We start from the raw sequence: 22,991 nt of genomic DNA, 5'->3' as shown, positions 1-22,991 counted from the left end.
CCTCCCTCCTTGGTACTAAAAAAGAAATAAATTAAATAGTTAATGAATTGCTGCTTTTCCATGACACCCTCGATCAGTTGTGTGAAGTAGTGCCTCTCTGCTTGGTAGGGAAGGTCCTATCCATTAACGTGGAAGGCACCAAGTTGGCTACCCATGGACTCTATGCTCAGATATAGATTTTTAGATGCTTCCCATCCAATAGGAAAGGTGTTCTGTACATGTTCACAGTCACTCACTGAGAAGCAAAATGTTTTTGTTTGTTTTTTTAGAAGGGGGGAAGTGCAAACATTTTGGAGGATATCCATGAAGTTCATCCCCACCACTCATTTTAGGATTTAAGTGATGCTTAAAAGCCTTATTGAAATCAAGAAACGCTATGTCCACAGCATTCCCCTGATCCACCAAGCTTGCAGATCTGCTTCCAACAAGCCTCTCTCCTAGTTTAAGGAATGCATGAAAATGCAGTTACTATTACTTAGAGGTTGCTTTTTTGAGAGTTTGCCAGTAAATTTTTAAAACGAAAAGTTTGGTCTCTATGCCTGTTTAAATATCACAGTGACTGACTCTACATCCTTCCTCAAATCAGGAAAATACTATTCCTAACACAGAGGCCAATTATGATTACCCTAATGCCATGCTCTGCACATGAGCCATGTCATTTTCAGTACTGAACCGTGCATTGCAACTATGTTCTGCTATGCCCTGGCTGAAATTATTTTATTTTATTTCATTTGGTCTGTTGGTTGGAATCATTTAAAAAAAACCTAAGAAAGCATTTTTTATCATTAAAAGTTAAACTGATTTGTAGAGGCATGAAAACTGCATGCCATTGGAAGCAAGTGTTCCTCGCATTTTAAAAAGTTGTGTGTACTATGTTTAGAGTTGTGGCAATGGACGGTGAAATCGATACATGCATTTTAAAATTTACATGGAACTACTAAATTTCTAAATAAGAGTTATGGAGTCAACCTTGTTTGAAAATCATACTTGAGTGCTCTTGCCTGGAAGATGTCCGTAGATGCGCAAGAATAACCCCCCCCCCTTATTTTAGAGAAAGTGTGGAGACAGCAGCACTCTGCACATGTGTAATGGCACCCTTTCCTTAAAAAGTGCCGCACACTCACTTCCTATGAAAACATGTCAGGCTAAAAACTGCAGCCCAACCCACCAGCGGCCCCTAATGTAACTCTTCTTGTTTAAATCCAATTCAAAATCTGTTGTTCTAATTGAAGCAGGTAGTGATAGGTAGCAATGGGGGCGGGATACGGTTCGCACCGGGCACAGGTGTGGTTTACTACGGCACTTGGCTAGCTCTTAAATTCAAAGAGGCTGCACATTCTAGAGGAGAGTTGATAAATAAACTTAGGGAGCAAAGCCCCGCTCAACAATGCAGGGCTGGCTTCCGAGTCACCCAACTGCCTATTGCGAAGCTTCCCAAACCAAGAGGCCAAGATCTCGGTTTCGGTGCGAGCGATGGGCGGCCTCCCTCCTTAACGGGGCGCCCCTCCGCCCGGGCAAACCGGGAGCGCGCGCTGCGGAGCGGCGGGGCGGAGGCGAGGCGGCGGGCACGCGCAGGCCGGGCCCGGCCGGCCTCTCTCCTCTCAGTCGCTGCGTCGTCGGCCATGGCGGCGGCGGCGGCGGCCTCGCAACGGGACCCTGCCGGGGACTGGCAGGACTTCTCGGGCTTCCAGCCCCCGGCCGAGGAGAGCGGCTGCCCGGAGGCCCCGGCGGCGTATCGGGAAGGCGGCTCTTGGGGCGGCGGCGGCGGAGGAGGCAACGACCTGGCGGCCCAGCTCCCGCTCTGCTTCCAGGCGCCGCCGAGCTGCGCCGAAGGGGAAGCGCGGGTCCCGCCGCGGCCTCTCAGCGACCAGAGCGCCCTGCACGAAGACGAGTGAGTGGCCGGGCCGGGGACCCTTCCGGGGGGCGGGGGGGCATGACGGGCCCGCCCCCCAGGCCGGCGTGGCCTTTTCGGGACGGGTGCATAGTTTGGGGGGCAGATATTAAGGCCATGGGGCAGCGTCGGCCCTGAGAGGCTTCTCCCCGCGAAGAGCTGGCGGTTGGGGATGAAGGGGCTGCTGGGAGCGCAGAATCGCCCCCTCGAGGAGGCGGGAGGGAGCTGCTCCGCCCTCTGCATTCCCCAGCACTGCGCGGTCCCCGAGGCCCTTGAGGAAGACGTCGGAATGCAACACTAGGGTTGCTTGGGCATCGTTCGGCGAGCTCGGCCTTTTGCTCGTGAGGGGGGGATGCTCGGAAGCTCAGAGCGGTTTCCTGTAGGTATCGTGCCAGCTTGGACTAGGGTTGGACTAGATGACCCTTCCAAGCTTCTTTAGTACGTCAGGACTTGGCCACGCAGGCAAGCCTTTTTCTAGTCCCCCAGAACCGGCTTCCAGTTTAGAGCGGGGACTTCTCTCTCTGGTGGAAGGAGAACTATCTGTGCGCAGAAAACTGCCCTTTGATTTATTTCAGGAGAGGCCCTTTACAAAACCGTCCAGGCCCAGAAGACGTGTTGGCTCTGCATGTTTATTCGCTGCATTCAATGGGGCTTATTCCTGGTCAAAAGATTGCAGCCTCAGGCATGGGAAGCTTCCATACACAGACATGATTTGTTGCTTCTAAACCATAATATTTGAGAATCCACTTGTCAGTGTTCTTAAAACCTCTTGCTCACTAGAGGTTTCTCTTTAAAGTCTGTGGAACTTTGAGTTTGTCTTTTTATGTTGTTTGCTTCTTAGCAAGCACAAGTTTGTCATCTGCTCTGATTTGTTCTCCAGTACAGTTAATCCTCTCCAATTAGATTCTCTCTTTATAAACACTTTTTCTCTGGGTTTCCCCAAAAGTAATTAGTCTTTGAGGAATATTCTTCAGAGCCCTGTGAACCCAGACAACACAGTCCAGTTACTGGAGACAAAAAACATGTCAGCTATTTGTGTTGCTGACTTGCTGGTGAGCTTCCCAGAGAAATATGATTTGACCACTGTTACAGACAAGAGTACCAGGCTAGATACAGTGTAACCGAGCAAGACAATTGTTAGATTCTTGCCTCTGCGCATGCAAAACTAATTGCTGCTGTTATTCACGTATCTACAGTGGCGGGGGGGGGAAGTATTTGATCTGCTAAATTTGCCCATTTGCCCTCTGACAAAGAAATGACCAGTCCATAATTTTAATGGTAGGTTTATTGTAGCTGTGAGAGACAGAAGAACAACAGCAAAACCCCCAGGAACCCAGAAGACAAAAGTCAGAGATTGATGTGCATTGTAATGAGCGAAATAAGTATTCGATCCCCTATCAACCAGCCAGATGCCAGGCTACCTGGTATCTTCACTGTATGTAACGAGCTAAGATTAGAAGCACCTGCTGTAAGGGAGACGTCTTACCTGTAATCCCAGCTCGTTGCAGTACCTGTACAAAAGTCACCTGTCGACAGAAGCAATCTAGTAGATTCCAAAGTAGCCACCATGACCAAGACCAAAGAGCTGTCCAAGGATGTCAGGGGCAAGATTGTAGACCTGCCCAAGGCTGGACTGGGCTATAAGACTATTGCCAAGCAGCTTGGTGAGAAGGTGACAACAGTTGGTGCAATAATTCGCAAATGAAAGAAACACAAAATAACTATCAACCTCCCTTGGTCTGGGGCTTCATGCGAGATCTCATCTCGTGGAGCTGCAATGATCAGGGGAACGGTGAGGAAGCAGAGCAGTCCAGAACTATACAGGGGAAACTTGTCAATGATCGCAGGGCAGCTGGGATCATAGTCACCATGAAAACAGTTGGTAACACACTACGCCGTGAAGGACTGATATCTTGCAGAATCTGCAAGGTCCCCTTGCTCAAGACAGCACATTTACAGGCCCGTCTGCAGTTTGCCAATGCACATCTGAATGACCCAGAGGAGAACTGGGTGAAAGTGTTGTGGTCAGATAAGACCAAAATCGAGCTCTTTGACATCAGCTCAACTCACTGTGTTGAGGAGGAGGAATGCTGCCTACGACCCCAAGAACACCATCCCCACCGTCAAACATGGAGGGGGATATATTATGCTTTGGGGGTGTTAAGGGGACAGGACACCTTCACCGCATCGAAGGGACGATGGACGGGAGTTGGAGAGGATCTGCAAAAAGGAGTGGGACAAAATACCTCCTGAGATGTGTGCAAACCTGGTGGCCACCTACAAGAAACATCTGACATCTGTAATTGCCAACAAGGGTTTTGCCACAAAGTACTAATTCATCTTTTGCAAAGGGATCAAATACTTATTTCATTCATTATAATGCACATTAATCTCTGACTTTTGTCTTCTGGGTTTCTGGGGGTTTTGCTGTTGTTGTTCTTCTGTCTCTCACAGCTACAATAAACCTATCATTAAAATTATGGCCTGGTCATTTCTTCGTCAGAGGGCAAACAGGCAAATTTAGCAGGGGATCAAATACTTTCCCCTCCTCACTGTATGTTATTACCTTAAAAGTATTCACTCCATCCCAGCAAGGGAAATCCACATGCAGAAGCAATTATACTTCCATGAACACATAGGCATTACAAATGTGTATCATGAAATCCATCTGGGTCCCATTGAACTGGCTGGATATAGCTTTTTATTTACCTAAGGGTGGGGGGTAGGAATGAGTATTACCATCTGGGCCACAGCTTATTGCACACAAATAAGGATGGGTTAGGGCCATCCCATCTTAGTTGAGAGATTCATTTTTATTGTTATGTATGTAGTTCCAAAATGTTTGATTTTGGAACCACTGTGGGATTCACCTGGTTAATGCATTTTTAAAACCACAGTGTTGCTCAGTATATTTGTCAGATTTAATATAGTAGTTGCTGTATAGCTTGAAGGCTAAAATATAATTTATTTTCCCTCCTCAGGATTTGGAATGCTCTGACAGATAATTATGGTAATGTAATGCCAGTTGACTGGAAGTCTTCACACACCAGAGCACTGCATTTGCCAACACTGAATCTTTCTGAAAAGGGAGTAAGTACACAATACTGCAATACTTTCTGAACAGCTTTCTCTTGAATGCTTGCTGCTGTGGCACATAACCACAATGTTGTTGCACCATTTGTCAAATGAAGGAACTTTTGACATAAAATTCTCAGCTTTCTGTTTCCATCTTGAGGCTGCTTCTTAAAAATATATATCTGCCAAATTTCTATTAGAAATGAGAGTCGACGTATTTACCTCTTTGCCTTGGCCTTTGGACACTTGTATATTTTCAGCACCCACCCTATTTTTTGTGACTGCGGCTGAACAGTGGGTAATAAATTAAAGTAATAATATTTAACATTTCTTTCACTCTTATAGTAGCAGTTGTGTGCAGACTTTTGTGCAATGTTATGTAAGTTCTGTTTAAGCTGCTTGTTTATATTTGTTCATCGCTTTTCCGAAAAATCTTAAAGTGACTTACAACGTATTAAAATACTGAACCATGTATGTGCCCATGCACATAAACCGTACCTTATTTAGTGTATGTCCAAATCATAAAATGACTTCTTTGGTTACAGCTAAAAGCATTTTTGCCTCTAATTTTGGGCAAAAGTTCTGACCTAGTTGTTTTGTTTCCACTGCTTAGCAGTGCAATCCTATGCATGTTTACTGAAAAGTAAGTTCCATGGAGTTGTGGGGCTCTGAGGTCAGTGGGTTTAGGATTGCCTTTGGTTTAAAATGATAACATATTTCTTGGAAGGATTTAGGATCCAAAAACAATAGTTGGGATTTGGCACATAATGTCTTGATGCTTTTAATAATAATTTTCTTACTCTTCTTTTTGTTATTTAGGTTAATGACAACATGAACCTTGACTTATCAGATGATGAAGAGTTGAGAGAGCAACTAGACATGCATTCTATTATAGTTTCCTGCATCAATGAAGAACCGCTCTTCACAGCTGAGCAGGTAAAGAACGGAAAGCACCCATGCAGCTTTGATAACAGCACCCTGTTATTAAGCTTCTTATCTCTCTAATGGAAGAAATACTAAATACACTTGGAGACAAACTATAGGAATGCAGGAATGTAACCCAAAGTCCAGCCTTTGCTATCATATTGTAATTTTGTTTGGATTTATAGGTATGCTTCCTTCTCATAAAAAGACACAAATGAAATATCAGGAGAAGATTTGCCCCATATGACAATATTTTATATTGAAGGAAAATGCTTAGAAAGTTACTGTTAAGTTTTGAAAATCAGCCCTGAATGTTACGTTGTGTCTTTGATTTTCCATAACTCTGTGTTTGTGTGTTTACTTTGAAAGGTGATTGAAGAAATAGAGGAAATGATGCAGGAATCTCCAGATCCAGATGATGAAGAAACACCAACCCAGTCAGACCGCCTGTCCTTACTGTCCCAGGAAATTCAAACGCTTAAGAGATCTAGTACAAACCACAATTATGAAGAACGTAAGGAATCCTTCTGCTGTATTTTGGATTTGATTTCCTCTTCTTACAAACTGTTCAATGTTTGAAAGAGCATTTCACTTCTATACACACAGTTAGGCATGATTTTCATTAGATGCCTTGATTGCATGATTTGTCGGAAGAGGGCAGAACAGTAAGTCCTATGTTTCTGATCCGTCAAAATAAAACATTTTCCAGAACACTTTCCTGCATTTTGTCAGGATTCTTTTTGCTTTTTTTGGAACTTGCCTGATTATGGAATAGTTTGCAATGAGCTGGGATTCTTCTGAAGACCTTTATGCCCCAGTGTCATCTTCACATAACAGGGTTTTGTCTGTAAAGGCTAATGCCTGCATGGCCCTGATTTCCATCTGGATATAATAAATATTATAAGAAAACTTTTTAAACCAAATACCAGTTTGTGTAACATACAGAAGTTTGCCTCATATACCCAAAAGTGATATCCCCCCCCAAGTATTTTCCAGTATAGAATGATGAACACCTGATTTACCATGTTTCAATTTATTATGTTTGCCTATCTTTCTCTTAGTAGTTTCGCTGTCATGTTGTCCACAGATAAGGCCAAGTGGAAGTGGAAGCAGACTGTATTCGGTGGTGCACATGTCTGTAATTCTCTGGAGAAGTACAGTCTTGAGGAATTTTAGTTATCCAGGATAACTAAACATTTTTCTGCCCCATCCTGATAGGAGGCTTTCTCCTCCTATAAGCAACTATTGAGTAGGACAGATGTGCACGTTTTTCCTTAAAACTGGTGACACCTCTTGAAAATAGCATTTCAATTCTTCTGGTCAATAGTCCGGGATGATGCAGGTAGTCCAACAGCACTTGGAAGGTGATAGCTTGTCCACCCCTGATATGCACAATCACATGAGAAGTGAGTTGCAGTTGCAGAAGAGTGTTTCATCATAAGTTCATAGATTGGGCAGCTGTTGCTCTTTGGGTGCATTTGTTAGGAGCAAAGTATTGGATTTATGCTGCTTTTGATATGCATTATTATACGCAACCTAATTTTTTGTTCTGTTTGGAAAACAGGTGTGAAAAATCTATCTGTGACAGAATTAAATGATCTGTTAGAAGAGATTGAGACCGCCATCAAGGACTACTCTGAGGAGCTAGTGCAGCAGTTGGCACTACGAGATGAGCTGGAATTTGAGAAGGAAGTAAAGAACAGCTTCATCTCTGTCCTTATTGAAGTACAAAACAAACAAAGAGAACAGAAGGAAATGGCAAAGAAGAAAAAGAAACTGAAAAATGGCAGTCCTCAGAATGGCAAACAAGAGAGGAGTCATATGCCTGGAACAGTAAGAACATTGTCCTTTGTGTCTGTAGATATAAACCAAATTAGAATTTTAACTCTGGTTGATCACTTTCTATCTACGTCTTACTTCTTAAAGTATATACAGCTCCTGTCTTTCTGGTTGCCATTATTGGGGAATCTCATAGCTTCTGATTGGCAACCATGACTTCATCAAACTGTAACAGTTACACATTTACAGTGGGCTCTATTCAACATAGTACAATAGTACAACAATTTAGTCAAATACTTTGAGAAGTTGTACTCCTTATGGCTAAACACTGCACTTAACTATGTTCTAGGGAATGCGTACTGTACATGCTTTGTTTTACCTGCTTGAGCAACTTGTAAGGAGTAAAGAGGAATGATACTGCCCTGGAAATTCAGAAAATGATGGAAACCTTTCAGTCTAAAATCTAGAAATCCGAAGTACAGAGGTCTTGGTAGTCATTTTTCATTAGAGTGATTACAGAAATGGAATAGAAGTTAAGTTGTGCACAAGGATGCAGAACTGTTGGACAGATTTCAGTAACTGTCATTGCAATAGCATACATACCCTTTGTCATATAAAGTTTTCCACATACCCCATCTCCTTTCATTAGCCTTCTTTTTTTCTCAATTCTGTATGTCTTCTATGTCCTGCTCAAGCCTCCGCCTCCTCCAGTTGCTCAGGGATCACACGTTATTTTGCCAGTGTTGTCATCAGCATGTAGAGGCCCCTCAAAACCCTTTTCCAGGTACACTATGACTTAAAGATGCGGGAGTACTTACCACATACAGCGCATCCTCTTAATGTCAGGGACTTTGGGGGACCAGAAAGATCCTGCCACAGATTTTAGTAAGATCTGTGCTTAGTAGGATTGCGCTATAGTGTCTAGTAAGCTTTGCCTTGAGGCATTATACCTTCATTTAAAAATTAAAAAAAGCTAGGGAGTAAGTCCTGAATGAAAGATATTTATGAAGGACTTCATGTATAAATAATCTTGCCATAAAAAGGACAGAGCATTTTTAATAGTAAATGCATAAATAACAGCATTAATAGACTCTGCATTGGCCAGGAGATTGGTTAGTCATAAGCTTTGTTAATTTTAGGAGGAATAGGAACATGTACCATAAGTGACTGTCATTTTAAAGGTCAATCTGCTCCAGAGAGAGGTATACAGATGCTCAAACATCATGTGCTAGAGCACCAAGGAGTTTCTAGTTGAACCCTGGTGATGCGTCCGAGGCACAGTCTTTTTCGCTGCCTTTTTTCACATGTATCATGTGTACCATTTACGTGTGATGCAATCTGCATGTCTTTTTACTTGAGTACGGTATCTTAAGTTCAAAAAGTGGCCCTAATCGCAAGTGGTACAAAGGATGAGAGAGGCTCTGGCATTGCGCAGGGCCTTGTGGCCTGCTTATCTTTGAGAGGTGCTTGAGGAGATGCAGGAGGACAGCCATGAGCTGCTCCTAAATGCTACCCTCCCTTTTGCAACCTCTTTATGCTGCTCTTTGTAGGAAAAAGATCTGTTGGTATGCAACTCCTCTTTCTGCTTCTCAGCCGAGGCAACAGTAGTTTTGAGAGGGGTGCTCTTTGCATTGGAAGGATTTCCAGCTGCAGTCTCTGCAAATGATGCTGGAACTAAAAATCTGTACGAGATGAAAAACATCTGGTATACTAAACAATTGGGTTTGGAATTGGGGGGGGGGCTTTTTCAGCCTGAGGGCCACATTCCATTAGAGGGTGGAGCTGGAGGTGAAACTATTAATATAAATGTTATATTTGTATAGTAAGCTAGTTTTTAATCACATTTGCATACCCCTCTCTATCCTCCATTAGGACAAGCAGGAGGTATTATTAGTGCTCAAGTGCACATTTCAGCCAGGCAAAAAACACATGGAGTGCAAAGCAGGGCCAGTGAGTGGTGTGGCTTAGGGAAAGTGCCAGGTGCCAAACAGAGAGACCTGGAGGGCTGCATTTGGCCCCCAAGCCTGAGTTTCCCCACCTGTGGGTCGTAAAATAGAAACTAAGCTGATGTGTTAACCAAAATCAATAGTCCCTGTGCACCTGCACATTTTTGGGCTGCGTGAGAAAGCGCCTTGCATTCAAAGCAGTCAAAGCAGATGTTTGGTTTTATTCACGTTGCAATCATTAATTACCTTTTGGTGTCAGTGGGGAGGTCAGAACAGAGAAAGGTAGAATACAAACACGTGACTGCCACTGGCATCAAACCATGTTAGGGGATACACATGCAGACCTTACCCAGTGCCAATCTCCCCATGTACATTCCCATGTGCTATACACACAGCACCCTTTTAAATGCAAGGGATCCAGTCAAGAAGGTGACTTACCAGTGGGACTTGTTTTTACACATGACATGCCCATTGGGACAACTAAGTATAAGTTTTTTAATATCTTAGGTTTTAAGTGTTCTTCTTTAGTCTACATGTTGCATATTAATTTAATGGTTGGTGTGAATAAAGTGAAAGGCTAGCTACTATAGCAAGGGTGAGGAACTGGATCCAGCCAGAGTGAACCGTCCACAGGTTAGTTTGACAGGTGGGCAAACATCAGGTGTCTGAAGATTTAGGCTGTGGCTGCAAACAAGTCTGTTTTATGACATTTAGCATCTCACATAATTCATGTAGAAAACACTTTGGTATCAGGCCTGTATTTATAAAACTGTACTGATGGTCCTATTTCTAAATTCTATAGTTTTCTTTTGCTAAAGAACTAAATATTGAAAAAGTAAGTTTTTCTCCGCTTAAACTGCAGTTGCATTTATTCATTCCTAACAGCTTGTCTCTGTCATTTACCTTGCTTGCATCTTTAGTAAATCCTAACTAATAGCTTTTAAATTTTTCTGTTCTCCCTTCCCTTTTCCCTCCTGCCATGTTCTTGCTCCCTATAGCGGTTCAGCATGGAAGGGATCTCAAATGTTATTCAGAATGGCTTCCGTCAAACGTTTGGAAACTCGGGTGGAGAAAAACAGGTGCTGGGCTATCCTCTGACGCTTTGTTTTTTTCCTTGTGCTATCCTTTCTGTCTTTATATAAATCAAGGCCTTAAAAAGCTGGCAGCGGTAGCATTTTCAGACTACAAGTGATCACCGGAGGGGGAGGGGATATTAGCATGCTTACTTGCGTCTTCTCTGCCTTCAAGGCTATGATTTGTTTGCAAAGGTTTTCTTTCCTCGGTAGTTAAAGAGCAGACAAGCCTTGATATGCACAGAAAAATTGCAGCAAATGAACAATTTCCCTCTAGGGTTCATTTAACCTCTGAAAATAAAATATAGGCATCAGCATAATACATACTTGGAATGAACTGCATGCATAAGAAATCAGCAGTAGAAGGTCATGTCAGCTTAAATACTTCAGCACAAGAAGAAAGAAATGCATGGAAATAGTATATAGTAAATAAGACTAGCAACTTTCAATAGGTTTAAAGCCTCTTTATTATGGATTCTAAAACATCACGTGTTTCCTTGGACAATTTATTTCATTTTAAGCAAATATATATCTAATCCACAAGCCAAAGGGATATTAAATGCCATAAATACTTTTTTTCTCCAAACAATTTGTTGTTATTATGTTTTATATCCCAATGTCAGATTGCTAGACTGTATTATAGTATTGAAAAGGTATGTCTATACAACCTTACAATAATCAGGGGGTGGACTAGATGACCCTAGGGGTACCTTCTAACTCTGCAGTTATGTGGTTTTGGCTGGTTTTTATGATCAGGCATATTTGTTTTAGATCAGACCCACAGCTAGTGCTGCTGTGCAAATTTTCATGAGGATCAAATTGTTTAAAAGACAAGACATACCATTTTTTTTTACTAAACACACTTTCATTTTTAAAATCTCAGATAAAACATGTACTTCTATATTTGTACAGGCTTTAAATAAAGGTAACAAAAACAATTATGAGACAGATGGTATAAGACAAGGTAGCTTCCTATGTACGCATTTCATAGTCTGTGGTTATCTTTTTAACAATATTAAAATCATTGGACAGCTTCTCTTTGCAGTTAGCACCACTTAGCATAAACATTGGATTGAGTAGTGACAATAGGATTTGGAGAGGGTAAAATCTAATTTTGACCAGCCCTCATCTTGGAGAGTCCTGAAGAGAGGCTGGGAACATTAGGCTTGAGAACTCTTTAAATCCTGGGTCCCTAAAGAATATGGAAGGTAGAAGAGCAGTGATAAAAACAAGGTTGAAGGTTCAATCCCTGTATGGGACAGCTGCATAGAATCATAGAGTTGGAAGGGAACCTGAGGATCATCTAGTCCAGCCCCTGCAATGTCGGAGCACACAGCTGTCCCTTACGGGGATCGAACCTGCAACCTTGGCATCCACCACACTTTAATCAACTGAGCTGAATGGCCCTCGGAGTCCCTCCCAATTATAATTCTATTGGGTCAGCCTGGATAGCTCAGTTGGTTAGAGTGGTTTGCAATCTAAGTCCAGAAGAAGGCCCTGGAGCTAAAATGAATGAGCTGGGGTCTTTTGGACTGCTGTGTATGTTGTCAGTGTCTCCAGTGGAGCCCATTCCAAGCAGTCCCTGCCAGTGCTTCCATGGTAGTCCTTTTACTAGATGAATACAATCCGTTTGCACACTGAGCTCCTGCAGATGCCTAGATCTCTGTTCAACTTGGTGCTGGCAAATTAAGCCCTTCTGTTGAAATAAATGCCCACCTTATTGGCAGAGAACTCTGTGGCTGCAAAAGCCCATGTACTACTTATCAGTCTCTGAACTGGAGCAAAGTTTGTATCAACTTTTGGTGTGGGCAGAGTTTTGAAAAGAGGGGCTGTGTGACATTTGCTGAGCACGGTTTGGGGTCTCCAATATTGTTTGCTGTCAGAACCTTCAACATTGTTTTAGAAGCTCATTGTAAGGTATGTGTACTATGTACATTAATTTGACACCACCTCTGTAGTTTGCAAAATAAGTATTTTACTAGTTTGATAGCTCTCTATCCCAAATACAGAGATGCTAACATGCATATTTCTTTTTCTGGAATTTTAAAATGCATAATACTTCTTTTCAGACTAAGGTATTCTGCCTCTGGCAGCAGCTTCTCAGTCATTTAGGCTGCAGTCCTGAACACACTTACAGGGGACTAAGTGGTTGAACATAGCAGGACTTTCATATAGCTCAGTCAGTAGAGCATGAGACTCTTAATCTCATCTAATCTCTAATCTTATGGGTTTGAGCCCCACATTGGGTAAGAGTCCTGCAGTGCAGGGGGTTGGGCTAGATAACCATCGTGCTGTGATTCTGTGAATAAACTTGTATAGGGTTATGCTATTTATTATATTCTTATCATGGGGGGAATACTCTGCATATGTTGCCATAGGTTAACAAGTCAATTGGTTTCAATGGTTGAAAGAGTTTTAAAATGTTATTTGAATGGGTACAGCTCTGCATATCGCCTTGTGACCTATTGGCAAGGAGGGCTTCTTTATTTCAGAAATCCCCAAGAGTGCCAAATTTGAAATTATGGAGCAAAAAAATATTGCCAGTAAAAGCTTCAAAAGAAGCACGTTCAGTTTTCTGAAATCTGTATATTTATTCAAACCAATTTGAACTAAATTCAGATGTGGATTATGTAAGCCCATGTATTGGGAACAACTGTGTTTAAAGTTGAAATACATAATTGGAAAGACTTGAGTAGTGGGCGGGTGTCTGCCATAAAACATTACTACTACTACTACTACTGCTACTATTTTCCATTACTGTTATTACTACTGCACACTTCTGTGTGGCAATAATAAAACATGCCACCAAAGGAAAAATGCTGAAGAACTAGAGACAGAATGCTGATTGAAAGCAGCTTGCTTCTTCAGCAGCACAAAGCAGTTGCAGTAGAAAGGAATACCTAGCTTCAGAGATGCCTTTCCAAGCAAAATGGGCTATGTCCACAAAGTGAAAGCAAATAAGGGTTGTTCAGTACAGTTGGGCAGCTCAGTTCCCTGGACCATTACGTTGCCACTGCCACTGAGTAAGCCTGCATGCAAGTGCATAGAGGAAACTAGCACACAACCTTTCCTGGCAGCAGCTGGGGGAGCTTGGCCTGCCAGAATGCGATTTCACTCATCCAAATATATTTGGGTGTGTTCCTTGGTCCAGATGCTGGTCAGCTGGTTACACTGACTCATTTCACAATTCACGCAGCAAGTCATTCCATGGAGTCACCTCCCAACACACACACACACTCTTACAGATAGTATATCCATGATGGAAAGATAGAGTAGACAATTCCTGAACAAATATAGTAACTATTCTTTATTATTGGCATTTAAAAGATCTGTGGGTTTACATTTGGTTATCAAATGCAAAAATAAAATGTTGTGTGTACTATCCTGTTATAACTTCCTTACAGTGCAGAAAATCTCTAAAAGGAAGAGTTTGGCCCACTACAATGTGTCATATCCAACAGTGTCCATTGGCATAAGGAATCCATCAGAAGAATGAGAGAGGGAAACAATTTTCAGCATTTTGTCTGCATCACATCTGCTTTGCGGAATCACCAGAAATGGTTTCTGTCCTCATTCTGCAAACGGATTCTTTCCATCAGTGAGGGAATGGACACCCTTGGATGCTACCTTGTAAACAGTATTCTGGAATTTAAGATCAATTTTGACACACTGTATTAACACACATCATTTTGTTGCTTTCTAGAATATATTTGAATTGGCTTCATTGTGTTTAGATAGAATTTAACAGATCTGGTTTGTACATAATGAGATATATTTATTGTATGACTGTAAACTGGAAGTTGTGCCCAGAATCACTGATGCTATTTAGTAATCCTTGCATTCATTTGGCAGTACCTGACAACAGTTATCCCTTATGAGAAGAAAAGTGGACCTCCATCAGTTGAAGATCTCCAAACATTAACAAAAAGTAAGTATATAATAGCGATTAAAGTATTTTCAAAAGTCAAATTCTAGATTATTTTCTTAGGTGTCCGGAAGAGTCAGTGGGGTTACACATCTCCCAGTGTATCATTGGAGGAAAATTGCATTAGAAGGCCAAGCAAGCATTTTATGTTCTAGACTCTGAAATAACTCAAAAATGCTTGGAGTTGATCAGCAGCCATATGCTTGTTCATGTTACCCAGAGAGGCCACTAACTGCCCCATGGCACATAGATCAAATGAAGACTTATTTAAAAGGTTGCACCCTTCCTGCATCTTTTGGTGAAATCAGTGTTATTCCCCAGCTCAGATATGCATTAATATTCTGAAATTGGTAGAACTAACTTCTACCGTTTAGTTTTAATCAGCCAGGAAGTTCAGGTATATAATACGATTAGCCAAATTTCTTCAGGTTCGCTGTCTGCATCCAAGGTAGTAACTTCCAAGCAAATAGTTGTCCAATTCTCCTGAAACATTTCTTCTCCAGATTGTTTTTTCTGTATCAAGTACTTGGCAAGAGTCACAGCCATACTAATGAAGAACTATCCCTTTCTCCATTCATAAACAGTTCAGAGGAGGCACTATCTAAAGAGTTAACGGTATTGTTTTCCACTGACTAGCTGCAACTTGATTCTTGACTCAGTAACAGACTTCCTGACTCTCCCTGCTAACACTGTGTGGCAGGCCTCAAAACATTTATTTAGAGCACTGGACTCTCAGCTGTTGATATACAAATATTTCAGAATGAAACAGTAAATGTGCTACAATCAAGTATAATTCGACATAGGTATTTACTCTTAAATATTAAGGAGGTTGGGATGCGTTCTTCATAAAAGTTGCCCATTATTTGATTCACATATATTGATCCAAAAGAGAAATAGTAAAATTACCCTTGCCACTTGGCAGGTTAGCACAAGTGGCTAGTTTACTAAATTACCAGCATCTGTTGGTTTCTAGACCTGTTGTGGGCAGGGGTTGCTTTGAATGCACTTGAGAAATAATTATTTGGGTGCATTGAGGACAAAGCAGCCATGAAGAACTTGGGGGACATTTGTGGGGTGGCCAGGCAAGTAGTGCTATCATTGAAAATGAACCCTATTATTACAGATTAATAGAACAGTCCACTTTGTTGGGGAGATATACATTTGATTAAAGCTATGGTTGTTTAATGTTCTTATTCATGGTTGACTTGGATGAAAGTAGGGGGCGAAATAATGTGCATAAAAACCTTCAATACAGTTGCTCTAATGAGGGGATTCTAAACAGTTGTCAGTGCACTTCTTTTACGTAGTCGACTACGTGCCTGTAAAAATACAGTTAAAATCACACCTTATCTAGCACAGTGCATTGCAATTGCTATAACAGGCAGAAAAATCATTAAATGGTCCACCAAGACCCTCAGCAATTTTCCAGTAGTTTGTGTGAAAAGGGTTTGGGAAGCACTGCTCTAAATGCCATGTTTATATTGACTAAGTTGGTGCTTCTTCCACTGATCATCTTCTCCACATTTTACAGTTCTTCATGCCATGAAAGAAGACAGTGAGAAAGTGCCAAGCTTATTAACAGACTACATTTTGAAGGGTGAGCTAGTCATGCATCTTTTTTTAAAAAAATGTTAATTTGTGGAGTATGAAATATTTCTACATTTCAAGGCTTTTATCCATTCAGGCTTTTGGCCAATAATTTTATAAAGCCATTTCACTACTAGTTTTAACTGCTGTCTGCAGTATGTTACAGTGTTTTTAAAACTTGTTTTATGTAATATAATTATTGTGAGCTGCCCTGGGGGTCCCTTTGGAGAGGAAGGGTGCGAGTTGTGAATTTGAAATAGTAAATAGATCAAAACACTCTGCTGGCTTCATAAATGGAGTAGGTGAAGACACATAGATGGGGAGAGCTCTGGGATGTGGAGATTAAACATTGGGTGCAGAGACTTAAAAGTCATTTGTCTGTGCTTTGGAAATGGTTCAAAGGGCAACGCTTCCTCACACCAGTATTTTATAGGGGTTGTAAACAACTTGCCACATGGAAAAGCTGCTCTCATGAAATATGCCAGCACTAAAAGCTATGTTGCTCATGTCTTAATGAGACCTATGCAATGTTTGAGAAGGTTCTAGAGAATTATTACATATTCCTCATTAACTGTTCACCTGGTATTCTTATAGAAGCTGAGAGAAAAGCAGTGTTCTGTTCTACCTGTGCAGTGTTTCAACGTGGTATTTTAAATTCTCCACCTTGTGTGTGTTTAATTTGTGTGATGGTGTGCGGGGCTGGCCACCAAGCGCATAAAGCGGCAATCACACAAGTTAAATGCGTGCAAGTTGTGCGTCGACTGTAAAGAAATCTTTCTGTAGTACGAGGATTTTTTAGGAAAGGATTTCAAAGGTTAGGGTGATAACTTGCAGCTGAATAAAAAACAACAATCCATTTAAGCTGGTTTTTAGAAAATCCATTTTGTCTTTATCATTTGACTTGTCGAAAAAAAGCAAGTACAACAATGTAATGCTGTTCACATACCTGGTGCAATACTGCTGCAAAATACTTTTGTGTCAGTTCGATGTAGCAGTAAGAGTATAGGATTTGCATTTGTGCCTGTTGGAATTCAAGGTGCGAGTGCTAGAAATGAACTTTATTGTAGTCTTTGGAAAATTCATTGGGCACTGCAGATATGCAAATAGCATAAATAGGATAGGGGATAAAAAATGTAAAATGTTAAAAAATATGTCCTCATACACTTTTTAGAAACAATTATCATATTTCTTTTACTTGTGATTTTTTACTTGGAGTGACATATCAGTACAAATATGTCTAACAAACCAAACAATACTCTAACCAAATATATTTCTTTCAAACCAGCAATGTCCCACATTAGTAAGCACAAAATATAACCTAAAGACCTATATAAAAACAGTTCTCATATCTAGTAGTAACTCCTGTTGCAAGCATCTGAAATGAAACTTTTTATACCTTCTTAAACCAATTGCCCATGCAGTCTGGTGCTGCCAATAAAGCAGAATTTTGAAGAGAGAAACTTTTCACCAGATGCAATGCTTAAGGCTAATCAAATGGAATACAAAAAGTACTTTTAACCCCTTGCTGGTGTAAAGGTTCCTGAATCTAAATAAGTAGGCAGTGGAATGAAAACCAATGGCAAAAAGCAGCAGCAGAGGAACAGGAAAGAAAATTGCTTAAAGCTCTGGCATGCAACAAGGTTGGGAAGGGAAAGGGTTACACCCCTCTTCTCTCATGTCAAGCTTTGTGTAAAAAGTGTTGAACATTCACATGATTGCCCAAACATCTAGGTTTGCCCTAGCAAGAGGGAGAAATTGTTCACCTTCCTGGTTGATTACCCTGTTGCAGATTCGACCAAGTATCTCATTAAGTTGACATGGGTGGACAAGAACTTGACACACGAGAACGTTTGTGCGCTATCAAAGAAAATATATATATATTTGGTGTGGTTTTGAGCTTTGGGTTTTTGTTTCCAATCTTTCGAATTAAAATGGGATTTTGACACTACTTTTATAGTTTATTACCTGCAGGGTAAACATTTTCTTAATAAAAAACTGTTTTCAGATTGGCACAAAATGTTCATGATACTAAAGAAGTATGTACTTTTTCCTCTTTTGATAACCTTAAACCTTACTTCTTCATTTGCTTTTGTGTTGTGCTAGCATTGGTTTGAAAGCTGGATTGCTCTGAGGTTTGTGTCTTTTAGCTCTGAAGCAGGAATGAGGAATATGTAAAGGACATGTCTTGACTCCCGCTGTAATCTGTCAGTGGAGAGAGTACACTTGGCATCCGAGTTGTTCTTTCATTGTTGCTGCATGGATCTGTATCTCAGAGATCTGCTAGATATCCAGTACAATTACTTTTTTTAAAAATTATTCTGTGTCACCCAAGACATGACCTTCTATTTAACTCATTTCTGTAAGTAATTAGTTGATGGTAGTGTGTGTTCCTATATGGATTTGTTTTGTTTGTGTGATGGGGAATGAGGTCCATATTCATTATGCATAGCAATTGCTTCCTGTGAATTTGGTAACGCTTTTAGAATAGAGATCTCAGCATTCTAGTTTTATTAGCTCATATCTGACACTGTTTTGGGATGAGCCAATGCAAAAATACCTATATGTATATCTTTATTCTTTTGCAGTTTTGTGCCCTACATGAAGAGAGCTGTGTTTGGTGAAAGGCAGCCAGGCTAATTCCTGTGACAAAGGTTGTTCAAAGCCTTTCAGTTTGGCCCTGTGTTCTCATGTGTTTACTATTTTCATTGCCTGCTTGGACTTTTGAATCCTGGAGTGAGTCCTCCAGAGTATGTAGAATTCATCCATTATTATTTTTCACTCGTGTGATGTATTTGAGCAGAGAACAAATGCTGTACAGTTTTATCCACATGCATTGTTTTGGCTTTTTAAACAGTATTTTTTACAAACACACGGCATGTAATTATCCTCCACAACAATCTGAGTCTGTGGAAGAACAAGAAACTTTAGTGTTAACAACATCCTATTACATTAAACAGAACTTTAATAATAACTGCAATAGGTTATTGCATTAAATGTGTAAAATGGCTCAAAAGCTGAACCTGCACTGCAAAATTCGACTGAAGTTCTTCATGGGAGACTCTAGAATAGTGATATGGGAACTAGCACTGAACTTTTTTTTTATGTAAGAGTTAAAAAGAAGTATTGTTGTGTTTAGTGTTACTGTTTACCAATTCTCATCAATTTTTCAGCACTCTACAGAAGTAAAAAGAAGTAGGGTATCATTTTTCCATTACTGGTTGGCTCGCTTAATGAGATTACAATTCATCAGGAAGTTATTCTCCGCAAGCCCCACGGAAATGAATGGGATATGTGAAAGACCACAGTCAGCCTTGCATGGGAAATCTTCCTGATTGATTTGTTTCAAATTATTGTCCCATTAATATTGTGCTCAGTATTTTAATTATTTAAATGAATGTAGTTGAATATGGATATCTTGCTGCTATTGTGCTTTTTAGTCCACATGTTAAATGTTTGGTCATAGTATAACATTTTATATGCTGCAGTATATTAATGAACATTTTTAAAAAGACACTGTTGTCCTGTTGTTATTTGATTTATGTATTGCAGCACAATGTCTACCCACTGCACTTCTTTTGCTTACGGTGTATAACATACTAACTCCTCTCAAAGGTGGGACTTTGGCAAGAAGAACAAAATAGAAGTCTCACCAAGTTTTCAAGTGTCTCAGCCGCTACAAAGGATCCTTAAAACTGCAGACAGGAAAGAGCAATAGCTTAAAAGATGAATGTGCTTAAAAACTGGCTGTCAAAAAGCATTCACTTCAGGATTGTTTATCCTGTGCAACTTGCTGCAGCCTTCAGTTTCCTCAAATGTCAAGAATGTGACCCAATACACAAGTTATCTGCTGGTGTCTCTAATACTAGAACAGAAAGTTACCCTGTTCCTAGGAACACCTATGCAGGGTCAATCTTTCCTCCTTTATCAAACGTAGCCACATCACAGCAGCTCCAATGTATACTCTGGGTAGAAGTAAAGTAAGAAATATAGTCTGAGGGTTGGCAGAAGGAAATTCTTTTTATCAAGGGTATCCTATCTTTATGGACTTCTCCTAATCTCAGATTCATTTTGCAGCTGAGAAGATTTCACGTTATCTCTGTCTGAGCAGGAAGTTATGACTTTTCCTCTGGGATGCTAATCTCACCACAGCGATATGTATCTTCGCCACCTCCAGATCAAATTGCCTCCATGCACAGGATATTTCATGACAGCCGGAAATAGCAGCTAGTTGAGAGGGTAGCAGCTTGCGTGCTTAGCAACAGTGTTTGTGACGGATTTTAACCTGCGCTTTCCAAGATCTACTGACTTTCAGTTTATTTATAAATGATATACCTGGGCACAAACCATCTGGTAAGTTTTCATATACCCTCCTGAAGTAACGAAAATTAATTCAGGGTGCATTTCCCACCCACCCCTCCTCAGTGTGGCTCCATTGTGTATGGTGATTTTGGTGCAGAAAATAATAATACTGAAGCCCTGTCCATTGCATATTAAGCATATCTATCTAAATTTATGACATGTTACAGAGGCCAATGGCTGCTTGCCAGCAAAGCTGGTTTGGAAAGTGACTAACTGATTACTAGATGTAGAGTGTTGCATTGTTTTTTAAAAAGTCAGATCACTAGGTCAAGGACCATAAAACAATAATGACACAGTATTAGCAGAGGAAACAGTAAACAATGGTCTGTTTAAAGCAATTAAACCAGTAGAACAAAAATAGACATGTATTGATATAGTTATAATTGTCATTATAATTAGCATTAGTATCTTGCTAAATTTGTGTATGCTTTTAGTTTAAGGTTTTATTTAGTATCTGAGAAAATCATAGATGCAGCTTCTTATAAATCCCAAAAAAGATTGTCCCTTTTCACCTAAAAGATGGAGGTGACTTTGCTTAAGGTTGCAAATTCACATAGTATGAGGTACCAGTATCTGCAATTAGAGACTTCTCTTTTTCTCTCCACTATTTTGTATACAGAATTTTTGCTGCTAGTCTTATATTAATTGGTGGCGTCTGTCCTGTATTTTGATAGTTGTGTTGTACTTGCACAATGCGTCTCATACTGATTTTGGCCCGTTTCCTCACCCCTGCCCCAGTAAACCCTCCCCCCCCCCCATTCCATGCCATTCAGGAGATGCTCCCAACCCTCTGGAGATGGCTTGAGGGGGAAATGCAAGGAAGGGGGGGTGAAAGTCCCCTTCAGATTATTCTTCAGGTTGTTATTTTCAGGATCCAGCCCATTGATTTTCTTTGAAGCTTCATTTAAAAAGGTCATAGTCAGGTATCCTTTCTGTTTCTTGCATAGTCTAGAAAAGCAGGCTGCATGAGGCAGCAACAGACATCTAACTTTATGGACATTTCAGTCTACTTACTGTGGCAGTTTTAAAAGAGGAATAATCTTTGATAATTTGATAAGAGGATAATAAGAGGATAATAATCTGTGATGGGCTGTTTAAATCAAATAAATCCTGTCATTGCTGAGGATTGATGATCTTCAAGGTCTCTTCTAGTGGTACTATCCTACATTTAGGTCAATACCACGTGTTTACCTGTATGAACGGAAGACTTGGAGATGTCAAAGTCACTGACTCTAAATCCAATCCTAGAAGTTAAAACTAAAAAAAAAAAATTAAATCCTTTTTTTTGTATGTCTAAATGCTTAACAATGCCTGACCTTTTTTAAAAAACAACCTTCCATTCCTATGGGGCCAGATCAAATATAAATTAACACTATTGACTTTTCAGCTTTAGAGCTTAAGCCTCTATGGCAGAGGCCCAATATTTTAAAAATGGTGAATAGGTATTGATTTGAGGGAGATTATATCACAGATCTCATTAAAAAGCTGCATTCAGTAATGGGGCTGATTGAAATTTCAAATTTTATTCTTTTCCCCTGTATTAGAGATAAGGGTATTTCCTCTTTGCCCTTCCATTTTGAGGTAAAACATCTGTGTCACTGACTTCTACAGACAAGGCTGTGGTGTCACTATTTTCTTTGTGTGTTCCTGCGTGAGGTGGGGGAGAGGGAGGGAATTGTGTATGCAAACCAGCTAATCTAACTCCTCCTTCTCCTTTGGTCCATATCACGGACACCAAGCAAATATCTTTCCCCCACTCTGGTTGCTTTGGGCATGGCTCAGCCCAAATAACGTCACAAAGAATGTGAATCTTAGCATAATGACAAATAAACTTTGGAATGATTGACAGTCACCCAATTAAAGCTTACAACTCTTTGAGGCATGCACTATATAAAAGAAAAAAAACCTATTTGAAATTCTTTTACAATATGATTTTTTTCTTAAAAACTACAAAGATGCTGAGAAAAGGGGGACATTTGTTGACTTGTGGAAGTCAGTTGGTAGTTCACCATACCCAAGCAGTGTCGTGTATCAGCAGAGTTTCAGAAGCCCCAGCAGAGTCTTCAGAGATTTCATTTCCCAGCAGATAGCTTATTCCAGAGTCCCCGTTAAAGGAAAAACTCCTCTCCCATACAGTTCAAGTAACAAAGTGTTTGTCGTCCCCAGACACAAGACAAAGCTAGACACTACTATCTACAATATATAGTTATTTTGGTCTTTGGAATAAAGATACATAAGTACAGAGAGATCCACTAACACTATGCTAGCTAATGCTGTTGTGTTAAAACCTACCACCTCTTCCCCTGACTCTCACAGATTCAGAGTTAGACCCTGACAGCAAACAGGACAGGACATGGCAAGACATAAAGAAATCGATATCCTAGAGACTATTACACCCATCTCTACATGTAGGCATATATCTCGAACCATTG

At 40.6% G+C, this 22,991-nt stretch overlaps 1 protein-coding gene across 3 annotated transcripts; it reads left to right on the top strand.

Moving 5' to 3' along the window:
- The first annotated feature begins 1,566 nt into the window (after positions 1-1,566).
- FEZ2 (fasciculation and elongation protein zeta 2) lies at positions 1,567-19,711 on the top strand. 3 transcript variants are annotated; one of them, XM_081905061.1, is made up of 10 exons: positions 1,567-1,891; positions 4,873-4,981; positions 5,786-5,902; positions 6,260-6,404; positions 7,455-7,723; positions 10,614-10,694; positions 14,541-14,616; positions 16,145-16,210; positions 18,304-18,332; positions 18,786-19,711. In XM_081905061.1, the coding sequence occupies exons 1-9, from the start codon at positions 1,623-1,625 to the stop codon at positions 18,312-18,314; spliced, it is 1,143 nt and encodes a 380-aa protein (XP_081761187.1). In that variant the 5' UTR covers positions 1,567-1,622; the 3' UTR covers positions 18,315-18,332; positions 18,786-19,711. The 3 variants fall into 3 exon arrangements, with proteins under 3 accessions (XP_081761187.1, XP_081761186.1, XP_081761188.1); XM_081905060.1 differs by lacking the exon at positions 18,304-18,332 and having other exon boundaries at positions 1,569-1,891; XM_081905062.1 differs by lacking the exons at positions 10,614-10,694; positions 18,304-18,332 and having other exon boundaries at positions 1,570-1,891.
- The last annotated feature ends 3,280 nt before the right edge of the window (positions 19,712-22,991 follow it).

The sequence above is a fragment of the Podarcis melisellensis genome (assembly GCF_964234715.1).
Source record: "Podarcis melisellensis genome assembly, chromosome: 3".
Taxonomy (NCBI): domain Eukaryota; kingdom Metazoa; phylum Chordata; class Lepidosauria; order Squamata; family Lacertidae; genus Podarcis; species Podarcis melisellensis.
The sequence above is the reverse complement of the archived record's forward strand: the minus strand, read 5'-3'. Positions and strand labels throughout refer to the sequence as shown.